The sequence below is a fragment of the Jaculus jaculus genome, chromosome 11 (genome assembly GCF_020740685.1).
Source record: "Jaculus jaculus isolate mJacJac1 chromosome 11, mJacJac1.mat.Y.cur, whole genome shotgun sequence".
NCBI classification, from domain to species: Eukaryota; Metazoa; Chordata; class Mammalia; order Rodentia; family Dipodidae; genus Jaculus; species Jaculus jaculus.
In genome coordinates this window covers 110,179,177-110,200,745 of record NC_059112.1, presented here as the reverse complement: position 1 = coordinate 110,200,745, position 21,569 = coordinate 110,179,177, and the positions used below count along the sequence as shown (strand labels likewise).

Genomic DNA, 21,569 nt, shown 5'->3' with positions numbered 1-21,569 from the left:
GGTCCAGGGAGTGGCACTTCCTCCTTCAAGCCAGCGGTGGAGGGACCTGAGAAGGGAGGAGCGTGGGGACCCCCCCCCAGGTGTGCATGTGAGCGTCTGGCAATGAATGGGTGACTGGGTGGGAGCGCACGGGCACTTGAATATGAGGGGGCCCGCGTCCGCGGGGCTCGGAGAGGAGGTTCCTATCTCCCTCTTGAGAGTCTTCTAGAGGTCGGTTAGCCTAGCCTGTCCACCTCTGTACTCTTGTCACTAGACCCTGGGAAAAGAAGGCAGGGGCGGGGACGCGCTCGCGGGGACGCTGGGGGTCTCAGGGGGCGGCCTTGGGGAGGCGTCTAGACCTGCAGCCTGCGCTCCAGTCCCGGGCGGGGCTTTGAGTCCTCCCTGGGGTGGGGGAGGGAGGGACCATGAGGGGAGGGACCCGCAGAGGGACGCGAAAGGGGCTAGAGCCATGCACAGCATCGGAGACCTGCGCGAGGGAGACGCGGAGTGTGAGGCGCGGCAGGGGTGGGCGTGGGGGTCCTGACACCACCCAGAACCCGAAAGCGCAGACTGAGAGCGTCCTCTCGCCGTACACCCCTCTCCAGACCTCTGAGCAGTGACAACAGGGAGAGCTACCTCCAAGGGGCAGAGACCCCCCCCCAAAAAAGATATTTCCCTATCCCAGATTGGGTGCGCCACCCAGAGTGAGACGAAGACTGGCAGTCAGAGAACGACCCCCCCCCTCCCCAGGTGGCCTAGGAGACCCCAGGACGGCTCAGGCCGTGTCCCGGCCAAGGAGACCTCGCTCTCCCTGGCTGGGGGCGATGGGGACACGAGCTCTGCAGGGCCTCTTCCTCGTCTTCTTTCCGCTCCTGACGCCGCCTGGGGCCTCAGCCGGGAGCCTGCACAGTCCAGGTGAGTCAGGTAGGGGGGCCAGGCCCCGGTCACCGCGACCTCCTCGGCCTCGAACCCAGGACCGGGGAGGCGGCAGAGCAGGTGGCTGGAGCAGCTGAGCGGCCTGAGGGCGCCCCGCGGGGGTGGGCGCGGGCGGCGCCGGCCGGGGAGCCGGGCCGGAGCCGGGCGTCGAGAGGTGAGGAGGCCCCTCGGGCGTGCAGACCTCCCCAGGTCCCGCGGTTGCCCGGCAGGCCTGTCCGAGTGCTTCCAGGTGAATGGCGCCGACTACCGCGGCCACCAGAACTACACCGACCCTCGCGGGGCCGGACGCCCGTGTCTCTTCTGGGATCAGACGCAGCAGCACAGCTACAGCAGCGCCAGCGACCCCCAGGGCCGCTGGGGGCTGGGCGCGCACAACTTCTGCCGGTGAGCCGCGGGGCCTGGGCTGCGGGCCAAGGGGGCGGGCGCTGGGTGGGGCGGGGCCTCCGTGGGGGCGGGGCGGAGGGCCTCCCGGAGGATCGGGAGGCGGGACCTGTGTCACCCGCGGAGTGTGGCGGGCCAGCAAAACTTTTGCATTAAAAGACTCGGACTTGGGGCTGGAGAGATGGCTTAGCGGTTAAGGTCCGACTCCCCAGAACCCACAAAAGCCAGATGCACAAGGTGTCCTTGCGTCTGCAGCTCGTTTGCAGCAGCTAAGGCCCTGGCGCGCCAATTCCTCGCTCTCATTAAAAAAAAAAAAAAAAATCGGACTCAGTTGCCTATCTTCTGCAAACCCTGCAGGCAGGCAGACTTTCTGTTGCTGTTGTTGTTTTGGTCTTTCCAAATACGGTAACCTGAAATGCACTATGTAGTCTCAGGTGGCCTTGAACTCATGGTGATCCTCCCCTCTGCCTCCCGAGTGTTAGGATTAAAGGCGTGCGCCACCACGCCCAGCTTGCACAACTTTTTGTGAGCATTACCCACTATTGGTGATGGTGATGTGAGGGTTCATAGCCACAGCTGCTGTCTAGAACGTCAGGGACCGGGCAGGAGGCCACTTGACTTCTGAATCACAAAGTTTTGGGCTTGCCATTTGCACTTTAAGGAGGGGTTTTTGAGGACAGGAAAGTGGCAGAAACCCCACTGGTAAGTGGAGGCAAAGTTATCATGTGTGAGGTCAGTCACTGATGACAGCCCCCAAAGCAACTTCCAAGGCTCCTGTAATGACTTCCCACCGTCCCCTCAGAAGTCGATGCGCAGAAGCAGACAGAGAAAACTAGAATGTATGCTAACAAGTGAGGAACGTGGTTTCTAACGTGCCGTCAGTGTTAGTGGCCACAAAGCTTAGGTTGCGAGCAAGTCTCGGGCAGGGTGGCGGGTCCGCGGACACAGCCCCCTTCTCCCAGGAACCCAGATGGAGATGTGCAACCGTGGTGCTACGTGGCCGAGACGGAGGAGGGCATCTACTGGCGATACTGCGATATCCCCACATGTCACAGTGAGTGGAACCGGCTGAACCAATGCATGAGGGTAGTGGTGCCAGGCGGCAGGAGGATTTCTTTCAGAAGTGGGGCCCTGACTCTGCTGCTCCTCCCTCAGTGCCTGGGTACCTGGGCTGCTTTGTGGACTCGGGGGCACCCCCAGCTCTCAGCGGCCCCAGCGGCACTTCCACAAAGCTCACAGTTCAAGTATGCCTTCGTTTTTGCCGCATGAAGGGCTATCAGGTACCGCTCTTGGGCCCAGACCTGTGACCCTTGACCCTGACCCCAAGATCCCATTCAACTCCAGACTCTTGACACTGAATTCTTTTTTTTTTTTTATTGACAACTTCCATAAGTATAGACAATAAACCATGGGGATTCCTTCCCTCCCCCACCCCCACTTTCCCCTTCGCAACTCCACTGTCCATCATATCCCCTCCTCCTCTCAAATCTTTTATTTTGATGTCATCATCTTTTCCTCCTATTGTGATGGTCTGGTGTAGGTAGTTGACACTGATTTCTCAACCTCACCAATGCCCACATCCGACCACTACCACCCACATCCCTTGTCCCTGCTTTGGGAATCACCCAGTCTGTGTTCCCAGCTGGCGGGAGTGGAGGCCGGTTACGCCTGCTTCTGCGGCTCTGAAAGCGACCTGGCCCGGGGGCGTCCGGCCCCTGCCACAGATTGTGACCAGATCTGTTTCGGCCACCCAGGCCAGCTGTGCGGCGGCGATGGGCGGCTGGGCATCTATGAAGGTGAGAAGTGGACCCAGGATGGGGGCTGTGGTGAGGGGATGCTTCTGAGTGGGACCCGAGGCGCCATCCCCATAACAGGGATGAAATCTCGGAGGAGAGCGGTACGAGGACAGAGACTGAGGGCAGGACGTGCAGAGGGAACCGGTGTGGGAGCCTGGCACGTGATGAGGCCCTGGTCCAAGGGCAAGGCCTATGGAGGGAAAGTGGACGGGCCCCTGCCTTGGGGGCGGAGCCTCGAGAGCAAGGCTCCGGCCTGGGGGTGGGGCCTAGCTGGGAAGGAGAGAGGTTGTCCAGGGGCAACTCTGCTGCGGCAAGGAAGACTCCCCCCCCCGCCCGCCCGCCTCAGGGTCCTGATCGGCCTCTCCGCCCGCAGTGTCCGTGGGCTCGTGCCAGGGAAACTGGACGGCGCCCCAGGGTGTCATCTACTCCCCGGATTTCCCGGACGAATATGGGCCAGATCGGAACTGTAGCTGGGTGCTGGTCCAGACGGGAGCCGGGCTCGAGCTCACCTTCCGCCTTTTCGAGCTGGCCGATTCACACGACCGACTGGAGCTGCGCGACGCCGCCTCGGGCAGCCTGCTCCGCGCCTTCGACGGCGCCCGCCCTCCGCCGCCGGGCCCGCTGCGCCTGCGGGCCGCCGCGCTGCTGCTCAGCTTCCGCAGCGACGCGCGCGGCCACGCGCAGGGCTTCGCGCTCACCTACCGCGGTGAGCCCCGGCCCGGCCCGGCCCCCGGGGTGGGGGGAATCCCCCACCCTCCGGCTCACTCCTCCCTCCGCAGGGCTTTCGGACGCGGCGGAGGACCGCGCGTCCCCCGAGGAGGAGGGTTCAGCTGCAGAGACCCCCGCCGGGCAGCCCAACGCGAGCTGTAGCCCCAGGCCCGGAGCTGCGCAGGCTGCTGCCTTCGGTGGTGAGGCAGGCGGGAAGGAGTCAGAGAGCTACCGTACCCCCCACCCCGAGCCCGGTCCTCACCGCACCCCTGTGCCCACAGCCCGGGTCTTCTCCACCGTGACCGCCGTCTCCGTGCTCCTGCTGCTGCTGCTGTCGCTGCTGCGTTGGCTGCGCCGACGGTGCGGGCGCTGGGGCAGGGCCTGAGGGCGGACCCCGCGCTGGGTGCCTGGTGACGCCTCGGTGCTCCTGGTGCGGGGGTGGGGGGCTCTGGTGGGGAGCTGGGACCCGAGTGGGGTACATGGCTAGGAAGGGATTCCTGGGTTCTTGAGAGGACGAGGCCTTGGGAGGCTCCGCAGGTGGGGGTCTCCGGAAGAGCGAGATGCCTGCGGTGGGACTGGGTCGGGGTCCGCCTGATGTCTGCTCCCTCTCTAGGAGCTGTCTGCTGGCTCCAGGAAAAGAGTCTCTGGCCTTGGGACCTTCCCGAGGCCCCGGGAGAAGCTGGGCTGTATGGTACCGCCGACCCCGAGGGGTGGCCCTGCCCTGTCCTCCAGGGGACCCCCAGACTGAGGGTCCTGCTGCGGGCTATCGGCCCCTGAGTGCCTCCAGCCAGAGCTCCTTGCGATCGCTCATCTCTGCTCTCTGACTCCGGACTCCCAGGGTCCGTCACACCTTCTGCCAGTGAGATGGATACCTTAAGACGTTAATCCGAACCCTACCTCTCGGCCTTCTGCACCTTTAAAGGCAGCCTTTGGCCATCTCGAAGATAGCAGACATCAGGAAGCATCTGGTGCTATTATGGGAAACTTGGCCTGACCCTTGGGGTTCAGATGGTCGAAGCCGAAGAGCAAGAGGACTCAACCTGAGCATCACGAACCTTGATGTGAGGGATGGTGTCTGGTTCTCAAGGGTCTTTAAGACCCTCTGGGGGTGGTCATGGACTTCTGCCCTCAGTGAAAGGTCAGCGGTTAAAAGTGGTCAAAAGACCCGCCAGAGACTTAAAATAAAGGGTCTATTTTGGTACAGGCACTGGCAAGTTCTTGCATGGGAGTCAATGCAAATGAAGGGCGTTTCAGATGGCAGGTTTGTTTGAGCCATTCTGAGATGCAGAAGGGAGTGGGGACGGAGGTCGGTGTCCAGTAGAAGGAGAGGTGGAAGCGGTTGTGGGTAGAGATATGTGAAAAGAACGCCTTCCTGGTCCCCGCCCAGGGCAGACGAGGCGGAAACCGACCTTTCCCCCTTCGCCTTCCCCTTATTCCCTGCCAGTCTTGGGCAGGGCAGAGGGTGCGCCTCGTGGGCGATAATAGGGAGGGAGTTGGGTCGAGCCCAAGCCCTGAGAAGCCTGGCTGGAAGGGCTGGGTCCCGCCAGAGGGTTCCAGGTGCGTCATGAATCTCCTCCGAGGATTGGGTATCAGGTCGATGAAGAGGTACTTCCAAAGTGGGTACGTGTGAGTGCCGGGCTGGACCCACCGGAAGGGGCTGAAGCTAGCAGCACCTTGGACAGAGCCTGGCGGGGCGGGGGAGGGGGGCCTATAGGGCAGGACTGTGCACTCCACGTGGGTGTCCAAAAGTGCGACGACCCGGGAGGTTGCGCGCAAAGCTGAGGTGCGCAATGTCGGGAGACGTGAACTGCCAGGTCCCTCCAGTGGAGCCAGCCCGACCCAGAAAGCTAAGCCAACGGCCACCAAGTGCAAAGAAAGCTGGAACCGCATACATTATGTTGAGAAGGCCTGGGCGGTCTCGGGGAGGAGCCTCCCTGCCAGAGAAGCCCATTGGTCCCGGCAACGTCAACGTCAGCGAGCCAGCGCGCGAAACACGGGCAGGGTGGTGGGGGCGAGTAGCCCGGGGTGGAGCCTGGCGTCCCCTCCAGCGTCCGGCCGCGCCCGTCCACGGGGCTGCGGCGACACGACCGGCCGACGAGCGCGATCTCTGCCCTGCGGTGCGCCTGCCACCGTGGAGCCCGCTGCGCTGCGATCCAGCCCGGGGTCCCCAGCCTCGTCTCGGGCGCGGGGGCGTCGGGCTCGCGCGTGCGCAGCGCGGGAGGGAGCAGGCCGGGACCCCTTCCCCCGCTGACCCCACGCTGGGCGACCGGGCGGCGGGGACGCGAGCGGGAATGAGCTTCCCGGCGCCGCGGCCCCACTGAGCCGGAGCCCGGTGGCGGCAGGAGCGCGGGCAGGCCTCGGGCGCGGCGTGGGGCCATGGCGTTCCTAGCCGGGCCGCGCCTGCTGGACTGGGCCAGCTCGCCGCCGCACCTGCAGTTCAATAAGTTCGTGTTGACCGGCTACCGGCCGGCCAGCAGCGGCTCGGGATGCCTGCGCAGCCTCTTCTACCTGCACAACGAGCTGGGCAACATCTACACGCACGGTGAGCCGCGCGGCGCTTCTCGCCTCCCGCACTGACGACCGCCCTTCTTGTGGGCGTCCGTGGCCAAGGGGTGCCCCTGCGCCCAAGTCCCAGGCTGTCCGGCCAGGACCCGCGGTGACAAAGCTGCCATTGTCCTGAGCTGCGCTGCCAGCTTCCGCTTTCCCAGCGGGTGGGGGGGCTAGTCAGGGAGTGGGGGACGGAATGGGGGGCTGGGCCCGCCTAATCCCGCTGAGCCCTGGGGGGGGCGGTAAGGATCCTGGTGTCAGATCCCTTGACAATCCCAACTCCTTGGGCGCCCTCCCTCGCCAGCGCCGGTCCTGGAGATGGACGTTAACTGGTTGGGGGTGGGGGGCTGCGAGAAGCCTGGTCTGACCCAGGCCTTAGTGGGCGCGATCGCCCTGCCACCCCTGCCCTAGTAGCCCTGCTTTGGGGCTCCGCCTGGTGGCTGCTCTTTCCTCCCCCTGCAGGCGCCCGGCCCCTCCTCCGCGGTCCGCAGAGCCCTGCTGACACAGTCCTGTCCGTCCTTGAGCTGCCCCAGCCTCTGTGAGAGGGGCCCGGAGCCAGCTGGGTTTAGTCTGGAGCTTTTGCCTAATGGGGAGCTAACTGTGCGGCCAGACCCCAATAGCCGGCAGCTGGTGCCCCTGCTTCACCCCTGTGAGAGCAATGCCAACTGCCTGTGGAAGGGTGGAGGAAGCCTCAAGAAGGGCCTGGGCTGGAAGAAGCTCTTGGGAGACACCCAGCGTAGAGATGGCATTCCTCCTTTCAGACCCTCCCCCCAGCCCCGCCTTGCTTCTTGCTGGAAGACAAAAAGATCCTCAGCCTCCTTTTGCAGTGCACTTTAGAATGCCCGGTAGCGTAGCTGGCGCCTCCGGTCCTACTCCAGAATCAGCCTGAGGTTAGACCTTCAGAAACTTCTCACAGCGCCGCCCACTTGACAGAACTGTGGCTTGAGAAGGAAGGGCAGCCTGGGCGCTGGGCTGCCCTGGCTCATCCTGTGACCTGGCCGGCTTGCTAGGCTCACTGGGGCGGGCATGTTACTTCGCCTTCAAGCCTGCGGTGCTCAGGGTCTCTACTCCCCAGAACCACGGCCAGCCATGACAGCAGCCCCATTCTGAAGGGCTGAGACTCGCCTTGCTCCTGTGCTTGGTGCCTCATGCCAGTCTCCCTCCTTCTAGGGTTGGCCCTGCTGGGCTTCCTGGTGCTCGTTCCAATGACCATGCCCTGGGGTCAGCTGGGCAAGGATGGATGGCTGGGAGGCACACACTGTGTGGCCTGCCTGGTCGCCCCTGCGGCCTCTGTGCTTTATCACCTCTTCATGTGCCACCAAGGCGGCAGTCCCGTGTACACGCGGCTCCTCGCCCTGGATATGTGTGGGGTCTGTCTTGTTAACACTCTCGGTGAGTCGGGGTCCCAGTGAGGGAGGCAGGCAGCTGGTGTGAGTCCTGGACTGGGAAGCGCGGGCTGGCTTGAACTGATACATCCTCTCCCCTCTCTCTGTAGGGGCCTTGCCTATAATCCACTGCACCCTGGCTTGCAGGCCATGGTTGCGCCCAGCCGCCCTGGTGGGCTACACCATATTATCAGGCGTGGCCAGCTGGAGAGCTCTCACTGCCTCCTCTACCAGTGCCCGGCTTCGAGCCTTTGGCTGGCAAGCTGGGGCCCGCCTGCTGGTGTTTGGGGCCCGTGGAGTGGGGCTGGGTTCTGGGGCTCCAGGCTCCCTACCCTGCTACCTGCGAATGGACGCACTGGCCCTGCTTGGAGGGCTGTTGAATGTGGCCCGCCTGCCAGAGCGCTGGGGTCCTGGGCGCTTTGACTACTGGGGAAACTCCCACCAGATCATGCACCTGCTCAGCGTGGGCTCCATCCTCCAGTTGCATGCCGGTGTTGTTCCTGACCTGCTCTGGACTGCCCGACACACCTGTCCCCCAGACTGAGCTGCCTCCTGTCTGCCAAGCTGGCCTGCTTACAGCCTCTTGGGGCCAATATCACCACCTCTCCCCTGCTGGTCTGCAATGGGCTGGCTCCTGAAGAGCCAGCACAGAGGACTTCTCAGCTGGAAGCCCTGCAATCTTCATTCTTCTCTGTGGATTATCCCCTCCCACCTCTGAACTCCCAACTACCCCTCCCTGTCCAGAGTATTGTTTCGCTGTCAGCTGGAAGGAAAACTTCCCCCCTGTAGGACTCAGTTTACCCTCTGTGACCTGTGAAGTGTTTGGCCAGAGCATCTCTGGGGCCCTGTCTGAGCTGAGTCTGGCTAACTTACCACGTCTACCAGCCCAGAACCACCACTTCCATGCTGCCGCTCCCACAAGGCACCTCCTAGGTCCCTGGGCCAACCTCCTGCCCTGCTTCCTGACCTCTCTGCCCTGCATGCCAGCCTCTTACCCTGCTCATCTGAGAGACTAGTCAGGGTGAGGGGCAGTGAACCAGGCCCTTCTCCCAGGACCAAGTGGGCACTGGCCCTTCTTGAATTGGCTATTCAAGAGCCACAAGGGAAATGGCTGCTTTTCCCTGGCAGCAGCACAAATGTGGGATGGTGGATTTGTCACACTGGGCTAAGGCCTGCCTTCCACCGTCAGCGCCGTGGTCTGATGGCTATCCACCTCCACCAGTGCCATGCCCACAGCCTTAGGCTCTGTAGCAGGGCCCTACCTCACAGCCACATCATCCCAGGGGCCCGAGACCTTGGGCAATATCAATAAAGGGACAGGAAGCACTATGCTGCCACATGAGCAAACTTGGGTAGTCCCAAGATTCAATACTTTTTATTAGATAAGGTTTCTAGGGGGCAAAGCAGGCAAGGGGGTGAGAGGTTAAAAACTCCAAGGATGGGAAAAAAAAAAAAACAAAACAAGGCTGGGTTGGGCCTGTGGTTCAGGCTGGGTCTAGAGAGTCCTCAAACAGGCTGAGGAGGTTCCGAGGCTCAAAGGAGGGGCAGGAAGCCCGAGGAGGCTCTGAGTCCATGTCATTTAGGTCCAGGTTATTCCTTGGGAGGGGGAGAAAAAGGAATGGTCCTCCATATCTGAAAACCACCTGTGCCCAGCCCTGGGCCCACTCATCTCACCTTGGTATGGACCTGCCCCACATAGAGGTGTTCCTGGTGACCCGGGCCAGTACAGCTTCTGGGGAAAGGGAGGGCCTGCAGGATGGTGGACAGGACAAGAAGGGTAATTCTACTCCGGTGAAGAGGCAGGAGCCATAGTTGAGATAATAAACACAATATACTCAGAACTTCCAAGGCCACCTCTGTTCCCTCTCAACATGTGAGCTTCCACTGAGCTGGAGGTCAAGTGGACTTTTAGTAATGATTTTCTGGCCCTCGTTCTATGCAGCAAAGTGCTCAGAGGGAAGCAGCACTGCACTGCCACAGAGGCAGCCCTCCCGGGAGCACGCGCCTCTCCCGTGCAGCAGTGTCTTAATTACACACTCCCTCGGCCACCGGGGACCAAGGCAGGCCCTCTCAGGACAGGGGCTCACCAGGTTCTTGGAGGTCTTCAGCCATAGGACAGTGCCTTGTCCTGGGCAGCAGCAGCCTCTACTGAGGTGGAGACTACAGCCATGCACTGATGGCTGGTGTGAAGTTGTGCTGTGTAGTAGTGCCCACAACACTGAGCCACATTCATAGCCAGGCCTTGTCCCCCAGGTGTGAGGGTGGCTGGACCCCGTTCACCAGTCCTCTCCATGGAGCCTGAGCCTCTTCCCAGGTGGCACTGGCCACGGTGATGTGCCCCTCCCCCAGGTGCACTGGACTCTCACCCACCCTATGCTGTCATCGTCCCAGCTGCTGGAAAGGCTGCTGTCCTGAAGGGGGCTGCAGGGTGGAGAGCCAGGGGGTGTGGCTGGAGGCTGCCGCCAGCTGCCAGGGTGAGCCAGGCCATGCCACAGCCAGCACAGCAAGGTGAGCAGGGCCTAAGGGGAGAGGGAGCCTCAGAAGCCAGGCCTGGTGCTACGATGCCAGCATGCAGGAGGCTGAGGAGGAAGACTCCTGAGTTCAAGAACAGCCTGGGCTATATAGTAAGTTGAAGACAGACCCTCAGGAGGTGAGGTAGAGCCCTGTACGGGGAGCAGATGAGGCAGGTGGGCACCCAGGGGGCTTACCTGCCACAGGGCCCAGCCTCGACTCAGAGCTTCAGTAGCCATGCAGCACAGGATGCTCCAGGGACGTGGCTGCCTCAGCATGGGCAGGGCCAGGAGGGCTTCAGCTGTGGCCCGCAGCTGGGGGTCGGGCTCCAGCATCATAACAAGGACAGATCGCAGCTCAGAAGACAGACCTGCCCATGGGCAGAGCCATGTCGGGGTTCTCAAGGCACGGTCTAGGCCCTCGGTCAAGCAGCGCCCCTACCCCAACCACTCCCTGCCACAGGAGCTGGTGGCAGCTGGCCATGCCCCTGGAGTCCCCCACTCACCAGCAGTAAATTCAGGGGGCAGGTAGCCTTGGCGCAGCTGCTGCCAGCCCTCCCCACCATGGGGCAGTTCCATGTTGCAGGCCACTTCCAAGATGGTGAGACCCAGGCTGGGAGGGACAGAATATGGGGACAAAAAGGGACAGTCAACCTCGTGATACAGACACCAGTGTCACACCGTTTCTTGAAGTATAGGAGAGATCAGCTCTCTTCCGCCATAAACGGGGGCTGAGAGGGGGGAGCTCTGGCAAGGCCTCAGCAGGGCCGGTGAGCGCCAGTCAAGATGGGGACCTTGTGAAGTGTGGGCCCTGTGCACATGCAGCTGCCTCACTGCAGTGGAGGGTCCTCCAGCACCACACTGACAAGCACTGTGGTTCCCATGGTTACTGCAGTTAGCATCTTTATGCTGAGATGTCAGCTGATGGGGGCAGGGCAATTGTTGCCAGTATGGCCTTGACAAGTCCCTGCACCTTGCTGACCCTCCTTTGACAGAGGACAGCCACTCCTCCCAGAGTTGGGATGACTAGTCCTCCAGAGGGTTGGCTATGCACAGGCAGCCTGCCCTGCAGCCCCCTCAGCTAGAGGGTGGGGCAGCACTTCCCAGGTCTGTGTGCCATCCTTCCTGGAGTCAGTACAGGGCTCTTCAGGTCAGTCCCTCTCTGCTGACAAGCCCCAGGAAGGGCCTCTTTCCAGCACACCATGTCCCAGGCCTCACCTGAACACATCGGCCGCGGTCCCGCAGGAACCCTGCAGCAGCTCTGGAGCCATGTAGCGGGGGTCTCCTTCCTGGGCCTCGCCTGCTCCACTTGAACCCAGCTCCACCAGCAGCCCAAAGTCACCAAGCTTGCAGTGGCCCCGAGACCCCAAGAAGATGTTGGCAGGCTTGACATCAAGGTGGACCAGGCCTTGGCCATGCAGGTGGGCCAGAGCCAGCAGGATGTCCCGCAGGTAGCCCCAGACCTGGGCCTCGGGTAGGCTGGCACCCCAGGCTTCACAGTGTTGTTGTAGGCTGGGCCCACAAAGCTCTGTCTGCAGGTACAGGATGCCGCCCTCCTCCCAGGCCCGCTCCAGCTTCACACAGTGTGGATGCTGCCCCACCTTCTCGTGGCCGCCTACCTCAGCCAGCTTGCGGGCTCTGTCCTTGGGGCCTCGGAATGGTGACATGTAGCGCTTGACAGCATAGAGCCGGCCATCTTCCTTTGAGCGTACCTGGAAGGAAGGCAGGTGGTGCCCAGAGGTGTGGGGGAAGGGGCAACCAACAGATGCCCGCAGCAACAGCAAAACTGGACAAATGTCCATTGAAAAGGTGCTGCACTAGAGACCCAGTAATGGAGGAGGCAGAGTAGACCCACATTCTCTGACCAGGGCAGAGCTGCTACAGGAAAAGCTTGGCCCCAGAACAATAGAGGCAGTGTGCTGCGTTGCACCCAAGCTGTGCTCTGGAGAAGAGAGCCGATCTAGGGGCCCTGCTGCTTGCATTGAAAAAAAATTGCTTAAATTATACATGTGCAAGGGAAAACTACCATTTGAGACGAAAAGTATATGCCTGAAAAACTTACTTTAAGAAAATAAGTAGCCAGGAGTGGTGGCACATGCCTTTAATCCTAGCACTTGGGAGGCAGAGGCAGGAGGATTGCCATGAGTTTGAAGCCACCTTGAGACTACAAAGTGAAGTCCAGGTTAGCCTGGGCTAGAGCAAGATTCTACCTCAAAAAAAAAAAAAAAAAAAAAAAAAAAAGTACTGGGCCGGGGGAATAGCCTTTGAGCCTCCCAGCCTGGGACTGGGGGAGGGAGGGAGTTACTTGGATAAGCTCAAGCCAGGCAGAGCTGGCCAAGGACCCCAGCATAGCTGGCTCCAGGCACAGAGATGGCAGCAGAGAGCTGCTGCAGGATATGCCAAGCTCTGGACAAGGAACCAGTATGTGTGAGGTAGCCCCGGAAGGGGTCTAAGTGGGGTGGGGTGGGTATAAAAAAGGCAGACTCAGAAGACGGGCCTCTGAGCCTAAGAGGAACAGACTGTCAGGAGACGGACGTGAACAGACTGCCAAGGACAGTATCCACCCAGGAAAGGGAGTGAGCGAAGGAGTCCCAAGAACGGTCTGGGAAACCACTCTCTCCCTCACCTTGAAGACCTCTCCATAGGAGCCGTGGCCAAGGCGGCTAAGCCTCTGGAAGTTCTGCTGGAAGAAGGACTCTGGCCGCTTAGGGTCATACCCAGGACTCTGCAGGGTCTCGGACGCCTCATCTAGAAATGACACCCTCCGGGGCTGGGGCCGGTGCCAGCCTGGGGTCCGAGGAGGGAAAAGACGACTAATAGGCACGCTACCCTTGGCAGGAGGCCGGGGTGGGAGGCTCCGGCCGAGGCCTCCGGGCCTTTTGTGGGAGAAGCCAGGTTCTGCATGTCGGAAGTAGGCTGGGACTGGGACAGGGGTGCCGCTCAGGGGTGGCGGGGTGCCTTCAGTGGGCACGGGCATGGTCAATGCAGGAGGCCAGATGATGGAGATGGAGGCTGAGTACAGAGCACTGTGTCCACTCAAACAGCGCCTAGTCACATGGCCCCCAAGAGAACCTCTTCTTTGCCACACTCGTTCTGCTTTCCACAGGAAAGTCGTGCAAGCCACAGACACCTGCAGAGAAATGCAAAGATAGGCTGTCACGCATCTGCACCTCAGATGTGGCATAAATATGAAATCAAGACAAGAGCCTATGACCCCGAAAGTCTCACAGCCGGGCAGAGACGATAAGGAGAGGCAGCGCAGGAGTAAGACGCCGTGCAGCCTTCCTCTGTGCGGCCTTTCACAAGACCCTGAGGTGCAACTATTGGCACCGACCCTTGCCTCCAATTCCGAGGGAAAAACACTTGCAAGTTCCAAAAGTTTCTTTCTTCCTTTCATTTTCAGAGCTGTGGCCAGAAATGATTCACTTGCAGAATGGCAGTGTAAGGAGCCCGTGGGCCTCTCCCCAGCGACCCTGACAGCACAGCTGACAAGGACCCCAGCCATCCTACATCTTTGGATATGGTACTGAGGACAAAGAACAGATGGAGAACGCTCACGTGAGAAGAGCTGCAGACACTGGTGAGCACGTGCACGGCGGGCAGTGCCACAAGTGGACGTGGGGGCGGGGCTCAGGGCTGGGGCATGGCTCAGCTGCCTGCAAAACCTAATGACCTGGGTTCGACTCCTCAGTACCCATGTAAAGCCAGAGGCACAAAGTGGCACATGCATCTAGAGTTTGTTTGTAGCACTAGAGACTCTGACACACCAATTCACTCTCTCTCTGCTTGGAAATAAATAAAAACATTAAATTTTTAAAAAGATTGGGTTAGCCAGGTGTGGTGGCGCACGCCTTTAATCCCAGCACTCGGGAGGCAGAGGTAGGAGGACTGCCGTGAGTTCGAGGCCACCCTGAGACTACATAGTGAATTCCAGGTCAGCCTGGACCAGACTGAGACCCTACCTCAAAAAAACCAAAAAAAAAAAGATGGGTTGGGTATGGTGGTGCACACCTTTAATACTAGCACTTGGGAGGCAGAGGTAGGAGGATCACCATGAGTTCAAGGTCAGCCTGAGCTAGAGCAAGACCCTACCTCCAAAAAAAAAAAAAAAGTGGGTGAGCTTGCGAGATGGCTTAGTGATTAAGGCACTTCCCTGCAATGCCAAAGGATCCAAGTTCGATTACCCAGGACCCATGTAAGCCAGATGCACAAGATGGCCCACACATCTGGAGTTAATTTGCAGTGGCTAGATGCTCTGGCATGCCCATTCTCTCTCTTTCCCACTCTACCTGCCTCTTTCCCTCTCTCTCTCTAATAAACAAATAAATTAATTTTTATGAAAGGTGGGGCTTCTGCACCCCTCAGCACCAGGTCAAAGCTAAGGTATGTGCCCATGAGGAACAGGCTCTCAATATTCCTCAGTGTCCCCGCAATTCTACAGGGCAGAAAATAAATTTCTGCTGGGAGTGACAGACTAGACAGGGGCTTTCTTCTCTCACCTGTCCCATGCACAGGATGGAGGTACTGTATCAGGCCCAGGAGGCTGAGGAGCCCAATGACCCAAACTATAGTTCATTCACAGGAAGGGCTCTGCATTGGGAGAGATAAACAGGGAATCCAGATGCTTCTGTCCTGCCCTGCCCAGCACCTTCTCCTTAGGTAACAGGGTCAACCAGAGGCATGTAAACCAGCATCACAGCATAGTTAAGAGATGTTGCTGAGGGATAGAGGTAAACTGTAAAACAACGAATCCCAGCTGTAGCTTGACATGACTGAGGACCTCCATGCACCGTGAGTAGACTTCTTTTGGAATGGACTCCCAGCTCACAGTGGATCACCTATTTATTTATTTATTTATTTAGAGGTAGGGTCTCACTCTAGCCCAGGCTGACCTGGGATTCACTATATAGTCTCAAGGTGGCCTCAAATTCCCGGTGATCCTCCTACCTCTGCCTCCAGAGTGCTGGGATTGAAGGCGTGCGCCACCATGCCCAGCAAGGATCACCCATTCTGTAAATGTCCTCCTGATCTACAGCCCCTCAGGAGTGTGGCTCCAGCAACCCCACTGGTTCTGTGTCAGCCCTCCCTAGTGAGGACTGATGATTCGTCTGGGAAACCTAGAACAGTGACTCAGGCCAACAGGTCATCCTCAGTGTGTCTTGTCCTCTCCATGGAAATCCAGAGGCCTGTGACACTCCCCGTGGCTGACTCACAGATGAACAAACAAAAATCTATAGATGAGAGAAAAATGCAAACATACAGGAGAGGGAGAGCTGGGCCAGAGGCGGCACAGATCCTGTCCCGTTCAGAGCTCAGGGTGTTTTTAATGTCTGGCAAGATACTGGCCTCACTCACAGCTCTTACTGCAAATGGTGAAAGCCAAGTGCAGAAGGGTTAAGACTGGAAATGCTTTCGTGGAAACGATAAGCTGGGCACAGTGGTTAACACTTATGATCTCAGCACTCTACAGGCTGAGGCAGGAGAATTGCTGCAAGTTCCAGACCAGCTTGAACAACAAAGTGTAATCCTAACTCAAAAAAACAGAAAAGTAGCCAGGCATGATAGCACACACCTTTAATCCTAGCACTTGGGAGGCAGAGGTAGGAGGATTACAGTGAGTTTGAGGCCAGTTTGAGACTACATAGTGAATTCCAAGTCAGCTGGGCTAGAGGAAGGACCTATCTTGGAAAACCAAAATAAATAAATAGGAAGAAGAAGGGGCTGGAAAGATGGCTTAGTGGTTAAGGCACTTGCCTGCAAAGTCTAAGGATTCATGTTCAACTCTCCTGGTCCAACGTAAGCCATACGCCCAGTGATGCAAATGTGCAACATTGCACAAGAGAGTGCATGCATCTGGAGTTTGACTGCAGTAGCTAGAGACCCTGGTGTGCCAAATCCCCCCCCCCGATTAAACCCCCCCCCCCAAAAAAGGCCAGTATGATGGGCTTGCCTCAAAAGAAAAAAAAAATTTAAAGGAAGAGGAAAGCCGGGTGTCTTTAATCCCAGCACTCGGGAGGCAGAGGTAGGAGGATCGCCTTGAGTTCAAGGCCACCCTGAGACTACATAGTGAATTCCAGGTCAGCCTGGGCCAGAGTGAGACCCTGCCTTGGAAAACCAAAAAAAAAAAAAAAAAAGGAAGAGGCACAGGAAGAAGGAGAGGAGGAGAAAAATGAGGGGAGTCAGGGATGAATGTTGTAGCTCAGTGGTAGAACACCTACTTGGCATGTGAGAGGCCCTGAGGTCTGGGGTTTGATCTTCACCAACCCCCCACCCCCGTAAAGGCCTAAATAAATGGAAAGACATGCTCATACAACCAGTGACTTCCCATAAACAGAATGGCAGTACTCTTCAAACTGTGGGCTGCAGTGTAGCTCAGTGGCAGAGTACTTACCAAACATGCACAACACCCTCAGTTTGATCTCAAGCACAGAAACAAACCCTCTCTAATCTCTTCTAGTTGACCCACGCATTCAGTACAATCCCAGTCAGAATCCCAGATGGCTTCAATACAGAAAACGAACTGACCATAAAATTCATATAGAGACTCAAAGGACCCAAAGGGTCAAAAGTTCATAAAAGAATGATGTTAGCAATAATAACAATAATGTTAGAAGCTCACCTCCAGATTTCAAAAGGTACTACAAAGCCACAGCAATTGAAATAGTATGGCATTAACATATGGGTACCCAGATCAAAATAAACAGAAATAAGCTACTCACATTTATATTCAAAAGATTTTCTCCCCTTTTTTTACTTTTTGATTTTTCAAGGTAGGGTCTCACTGTGGCCCAGGCTGACCTGGCATTCACTTTGTGATCTCAGGCTGGCCTCAAACTCATGACAATCCTCCTACCACCGCCTCCCAGTGTTGGGACTAAAGGCATGTGCCACCACACCCAGTTTTACTTGTTTTCTTTCTTTTTGAGACAGATCTCACTAAGCCCAGGCTGGCTTTGAACAGCAGTAATCATGCTTCAGTCTCCAGAGAGCTAAAACAAAGGGGTGTGTCACCATGCCTGACTGTACTGATTTTCAAGTAAGCATCTTTAACTGCTGATCAATCTCTCTAGCCTCTGGACTGATTTTCAACAAGGGTGCTAAAATAACCCAACTAGAAGTGTTTGGGGGCTGAGAAGATGGCTCAGTGGTTAAGGGTGTTTGCTTACAAAGTCTGCCTGCCTGGGTTCAAATCTCCAGTTCTCACATAAAGCCAAATGCACAAAGTGGTACATGCATTTGGAGTTCATTTACAGTGGCACACCCATGCTCACTCACCACTCTCTCTCTCTCTCTCTCTCTTTTTCTCAAATAAAAGTATTTTTTTAAAAAGAAAGAAATGCCAGGCGTGGTGGCACATGCCTTTAATCCCAGCATTGGGGATGCAGAGGTAGGAGGATTCCTGTTTGAGTTCAAGGCCACCCTGAGACTACATAGTGAATTACATATAGGTCAGCATGGACTAGAGTGAAACCTCTACCTCAAAAGAAAAAAGAAAAGAAAAGAAAAAGAAAAAAAGAAAGAAGTGTTGGGCTAGAGAGATGGTTTAATGGTTAAGGCATTTGCCTGTGAAGCCTAAGAACTCAGGTTCGATTCTCTAGTGCCCATGTAAGCCAGATGCACAAGAGAGTGCCTGTATCTGGAGTTATTCATAATGGCTGGAGGTCCTGGCATGCCCACTCTCTCTCTCTCTCTCGCTGCCTCACTCTCTCAAATAAAGAAAAAAAAATTTTTTTAAATAGTGTCTTAAAAAAAACAGAGAGCCAGACATGGTGGTGCACACCTTTAATCCCAGCACCCAGGAGGCAGAGCTAGGAGGCGCCATGAGTTCAAGGCCCGCCGGACACTACATAGTGAATTCCAGGTCAGCCTGAGCTACAGTAAGACACTGCCTCAGGGAAAAAGGGGGGGAGGGAAAGTGATGTCTTTTTAACAAATGGAAGAGACACGCTGCATACAAAATGAACAGAAAAAAATCTGACTTTTTCTATTTTTTTACTCAGTGCAAATATTTATACTTTTTAATTTTTTTTTGAGGCAAGATCAATGTAGCCCAGGCTGGCCTTGAACTTATAGGCATCCTCCTGTTTCAGACTCTTGTGTGCTGGAATTATAGGCATGAGCTGTCTTGTCTGGTTATTCATATATTCATTGACAAAAATATTAGTGTTTGATTTTGGAGTGAATGTCCCAGACTCACAATATAGACTCACATATAAATATGGTTATAGATATGCTTTCTAAATCTAAGGTTAGACAGAATTTCATGTATCCCAGGCTGGTCTCAACCTCCCGATGTATGGGAGGATAACCTTAGGCTTCTGATCCTGTGGTCTCTACCTTCTAAATGCTAGGATTACAGACATGTGCTACCATGCCTTTTTTTTTTTTTGCCAGACACATGTGCTACCTTGTGCATCTGGCTTATGTGGGTCCTGGGGAATCGAACCTGGGTCCTTTGGCTTTGCAGGCAAGCACCTTAACCACTAATCCATCTCTCCAGCCCACCATGCCCATTGTTTGGTGCTAGGGATCAAACCCAGGGTATCCTACAAGCTATCAACTGAATTACAATCTCTAGACCCTAAATCTGACATATTTTGAAATTTAAAAGGTATTTCGTGGGCTGGAGAGATGGCTTAGAGGTTAAGGCATTTGCCTGTGAAGCCTAAGGACCCAGGTTAGATTCCCCAGTACCCATGTAAGCCAGATGCACAGGGTGGTGCATGTGTCTGGAGTTCATTTGCAGTGGCTAGGGGCCCTGGCACACCCATTCTCTCCCTCTCTCTCTCTACCTGCCTCTTCCTTTCTCTCTCTCAAATAAATAAATAAAATATTTTTTTAAAAAAAAGAGCCAGGCGTGGTAGTACATGCCTTTAATTCCACCACTTGGGAGGCAAAGGTAGGAGGATCACCGTGAGTTCAAGGCTAACCTGCAACTACATAGTGAATTCCAGGTGAGCCTGAGCTAGAGTGAGACCCTACCTTGAAATACCAAAATAATAACAATAACAACAACAACAAATAAACAAACAAAATGTATCTGGTGCCAGAGGTTTGTGGACCTGCAATACTGTACTGACCTCATGGAGGACTTGGATTGATGAGTGGCATATATGCTAACTGCTACCATAAAACATGCTCTGGAGCTGAGCATGGTGGCACATGCCTTTAATCGCAGCACTCAGGAGGCAGAAGTAGGAGAATGGATGTGAGTTTGACGACAGCGTAGAAGTACAGTTCCAAGTCAGCCTAGGCTAGAGACCCCACCTTGCAAGCAAAACATGCTCTGGGGAAAAACAAACAAACAACAAAAAAAAACATGCTCTGGATGGTCACTGAAACGACACACCTGAAAGTACAGGGGGTGTGTGACTGTGTGCCTGTTGGGGTAGAAAAGACCATGGCTCCCAACAATGTCGTAATTGAAACAAAGACAAGAAAGTGAAAAGGACAGTCAATTCTGAGCGGAAGCCACAATGTATCACAAGATGCCACACCTAGCAGAGGGTGTGTAGTGACTGCAGGATGAGTAACTAAACAGAGGCTCCCCCCCCCAAAAAAAATACCTGAAAGCCCTTACTCTGCCTCTATTTACTCCAAGAATTACGTCAGGAGTGGGGGTGTAGCTAGCTGACATAATCACCTGCCTAGCCTGCTCAGGGCCCCGGGTTCAGTAATGTCCCCAGTGTGAGGGCCGGAGGAAATGCCATGCCGGAACGTCTCCAAGTGAGGAAAGGAGTGTCAGGATCCAGTACAAGTATGGCTCCTCTGGGCCCAGCCTTGGCACTCTCAGGGGACCCAAGTCCCTGCATGTTCCGTCAGCAGGACCGTCCCAATGTCATGTATCTCCTCGTGCCACAGGCCCGGCCAAGCACTTGAGAGGGAAGGGGTGCATCCCCTCCAAGTTCCCAGGGTGGGAGCGGGGGTCCTCGGGCCTCACCCTTCTCGCTGTGCTGGACACCTCTGCTGACCTGATCTCCGGCTAGACTGTGAGTTCCTCCCGGGCTGGGCCGCGGCTGGCTTCCCGGCGCGGGCGCGGTGGGGCGCGGGGCGGGGGGCTGACAAAGACAATTGTGTAGGCAAACTGTCACCAGAGAGGGGCGGCGCTGGGCCAGGGGCTCCCCGGTAAAAGTGGGGCGCAAGGAGGGGGAGCCGGTGGTCACGAGGGCGGAGCGCCGGCAAGGCGGGGGGAGTCGCCTCGGCGGCGGGCCCCCGGGAACCGTCCCGGGCCGGGTGTGGGCTCACCTGGGTCCGCAGAGTCCGCGTCCGCGGCGCTCTCGGCGAGGCCAGGCGGGCCGGGGCGCCCCGGCACACGCGGGGACAAGCACTTCCTCACCGACAGGGGAACGGCCCGAGAGCGCGCGCGGAGCCAGCTCGCGCCAAAAAGTTCCAAACCGGCCGCGAGGCCCCGCCCCGGGCCCCGCCCCGCCGCCGGAGGCCCCGCCCCACGCCCTGCGTGCGCGCCGCCGCCCGTCCCACGCCCTGCGTGCGCGCCGCCGCCCCGTGTCCCGCCCGCTGCGCAGGCGCGCCGCTGCCACGCGCGGCTCTAGCGAGGCTGCGAGCTTGGCGGGTTCGCGGCGTCGGAGAGACCCCCGGACCTTTCCGCGGGGCCCTCGGGGCCTTGCTCTCCCCACCCGCTGGCGTCTCTGGGCTGTTTTCATTCCTGTGTCCGTAACGGGGCCCGGCCATCGCGATGCTCCCCGGAAGCGCGGCCCCAGGGAGTGGTCCCTGGCGGGCCGGACAGGAAGTCCCGGGCCAAGTCCTGGGCCGCGCGTGGTGGCGCGCGCCCTTAATCCCAGCTCTCGGGAGGTAGAGCTAGGAGGATCGCTGTGAGTTCAAGGCCACCCTGAGACTGCTACATTGTGAATTCCTGGTCAGCCTGGGCTAGAGCAAGACCCTACCTCCGAAAAAAAAAAAAAAAAAGGATAAAAGGAAACAGAAACTGCGGTAGGAAGGACAGACGTGCACCCCACTCCCGAGTGAGGGGCTTCTGGAGACACAAAGAACCACCTCTTTCAGGAAGCTGTAGTCCCCGCTGTCGGTGGCCTCTGAGGCAGCTCCCCACCACCCCCAGTCTCCAGTGTTTGAACCTTGCGCTCAACGCAGCTCCACAGCCCCCGGTAGAACGACCTTGGGGGCACACTGGGTTTTTCTGAGCCTCAGATTAGTCCTCTCGCTTTTAACAAATGGAGCAGATGACTCTAGGATCATCCCTCTAAAGCGCTTAGCAGAGAGCCTGCACGGGGTGGGGACTGCTTCTTCAAGAGGGGATCTTTTTATAGGTTTAATGGGAAACTGGGAATCGTGTTTTATTTAAGGTCAGGCTC

General features: G+C 57.4%; 3 protein-coding genes across 7 annotated transcripts; 2 read left to right on the top strand and 1 right to left on the bottom strand.

The window, feature by feature from the left end:
* Positions 1 to 466: 466 nt before the first annotated feature.
* On the top strand, positions 467 to 4,970 carry Kremen2 (kringle containing transmembrane protein 2). Its single transcript, XM_045130093.1, has 9 exons — positions 467 to 894; positions 1,125 to 1,299; positions 2,259 to 2,350; positions 2,452 to 2,576; positions 2,939 to 3,092; positions 3,466 to 3,798; positions 3,872 to 3,997; positions 4,082 to 4,160; positions 4,414 to 4,970. The coding sequence occupies exons 1-9, from the start codon at positions 804 to 806 to the stop codon at positions 4,622 to 4,624; spliced, it is 1,386 nt and encodes a 461-aa protein (XP_044986028.1). The 5' UTR covers positions 467 to 803; the 3' UTR covers positions 4,625 to 4,970.
* A 1,184-nt stretch (positions 4,971 to 6,154) lies between these two features.
* Paqr4 (progestin and adipoQ receptor family member 4) lies at positions 6,155 to 9,079 on the top strand. The gene is made up of 3 exons (XM_004652203.2): positions 6,155 to 6,342; positions 7,518 to 7,739; positions 7,843 to 9,079. The coding sequence occupies exons 1-3, from the start codon at positions 6,177 to 6,179 to the stop codon at positions 8,274 to 8,276; spliced, it is 822 nt and encodes a 273-aa protein (XP_004652260.1). The 5' UTR covers positions 6,155 to 6,176; the 3' UTR covers positions 8,277 to 9,079.
* Positions 9,065 to 20,590, bottom strand: Pkmyt1 (protein kinase, membrane associated tyrosine/threonine 1). 5 transcript variants are annotated; one of them, XM_045161601.1, is made up of 8 exons: positions 20,488 to 20,590; positions 12,869 to 13,372; positions 11,461 to 11,954; positions 10,749 to 10,855; positions 10,441 to 10,613; positions 10,103 to 10,251; positions 9,407 to 9,481; positions 9,065 to 9,328 (listed from the first exon to the last, which is right to left on the bottom strand). In XM_045161601.1, the coding sequence occupies exons 2-8, from the start codon at positions 13,217 to 13,219 to the stop codon at positions 9,217 to 9,219; spliced, it is 1,461 nt and encodes a 486-aa protein (XP_045017536.1). In that variant the 5' UTR covers positions 13,220 to 13,372; positions 20,488 to 20,590; the 3' UTR covers positions 9,065 to 9,216. The 5 variants fall into 5 exon arrangements, with proteins under 5 accessions (XP_045017536.1, XP_004652261.1, XP_045017539.1 ...); XM_004652204.2 differs by lacking the exon at positions 20,488 to 20,590 and adding an exon at positions 20,183 to 20,281; XM_045161604.1 differs by lacking the exon at positions 20,488 to 20,590 and adding an exon at positions 20,214 to 20,267.
* Positions 20,591 to 21,569: the final 979 nt, after the last annotated feature.

Excerpts from the sequence above, each read along its gene's own strand:
- Kremen2 (XM_045130093.1), top strand. The coding sequence starts at position 804 with ATGGGGACACGAGCTCTGCAGGGCCTCTTCCTCGTCTTCTTTCCGCTC. Across the intron at positions 1,300-2,258 it reads GGCGCGCACAACTTCTGCCG|GAACCCAGATGGAGATGTGC; the intron begins GTGAGCCGCGGG and ends CCCTTCTCCCAG. Across the intron at positions 4,161-4,413 it reads CTGCGTTGGCTGCGCCGACG|GAGCTGTCTGCTGGCTCCAG; the intron begins GTGCGGGCGCTG and ends CTCCCTCTCTAG.
- Paqr4 (XM_004652203.2), top strand. The coding sequence starts at position 6,177 with ATGGCGTTCCTAGCCGGGCCGCGCCTGCTGGACTGGGCCAGCTCGCCG. Across the intron at positions 6,343-7,517 it reads GGGCAACATCTACACGCACG|GGTTGGCCCTGCTGGGCTTC; the intron begins GTGAGCCGCGCG and ends CCCTCCTTCTAG. Across the intron at positions 7,740-7,842 it reads CTGTCTTGTTAACACTCTCG|GGGCCTTGCCTATAATCCAC; the intron begins GTGAGTCGGGGT and ends CTCTCTCTGTAG.
- Pkmyt1 (XM_045161601.1), bottom strand. The coding sequence starts at position 13,219 with ATGCCCGTGCCCACTGAAGGCACCCCGCCACCCCTGAGCGGCACCCCT. Across the intron at positions 11,955-12,868 it reads CCTATGGAGAGGTCTTCAAG|GTACGCTCAAAGGAAGATGG; the intron begins GTGAGGGAGAGA and ends CCTTCCTTCCAG. Across the intron at positions 10,856-11,460 it reads ACCGCGGCCGATGTGTTCAG|CCTGGGTCTCACCATCTTGG; the intron begins GTGAGGCCTGGG and ends TGTCCCTCCCAG.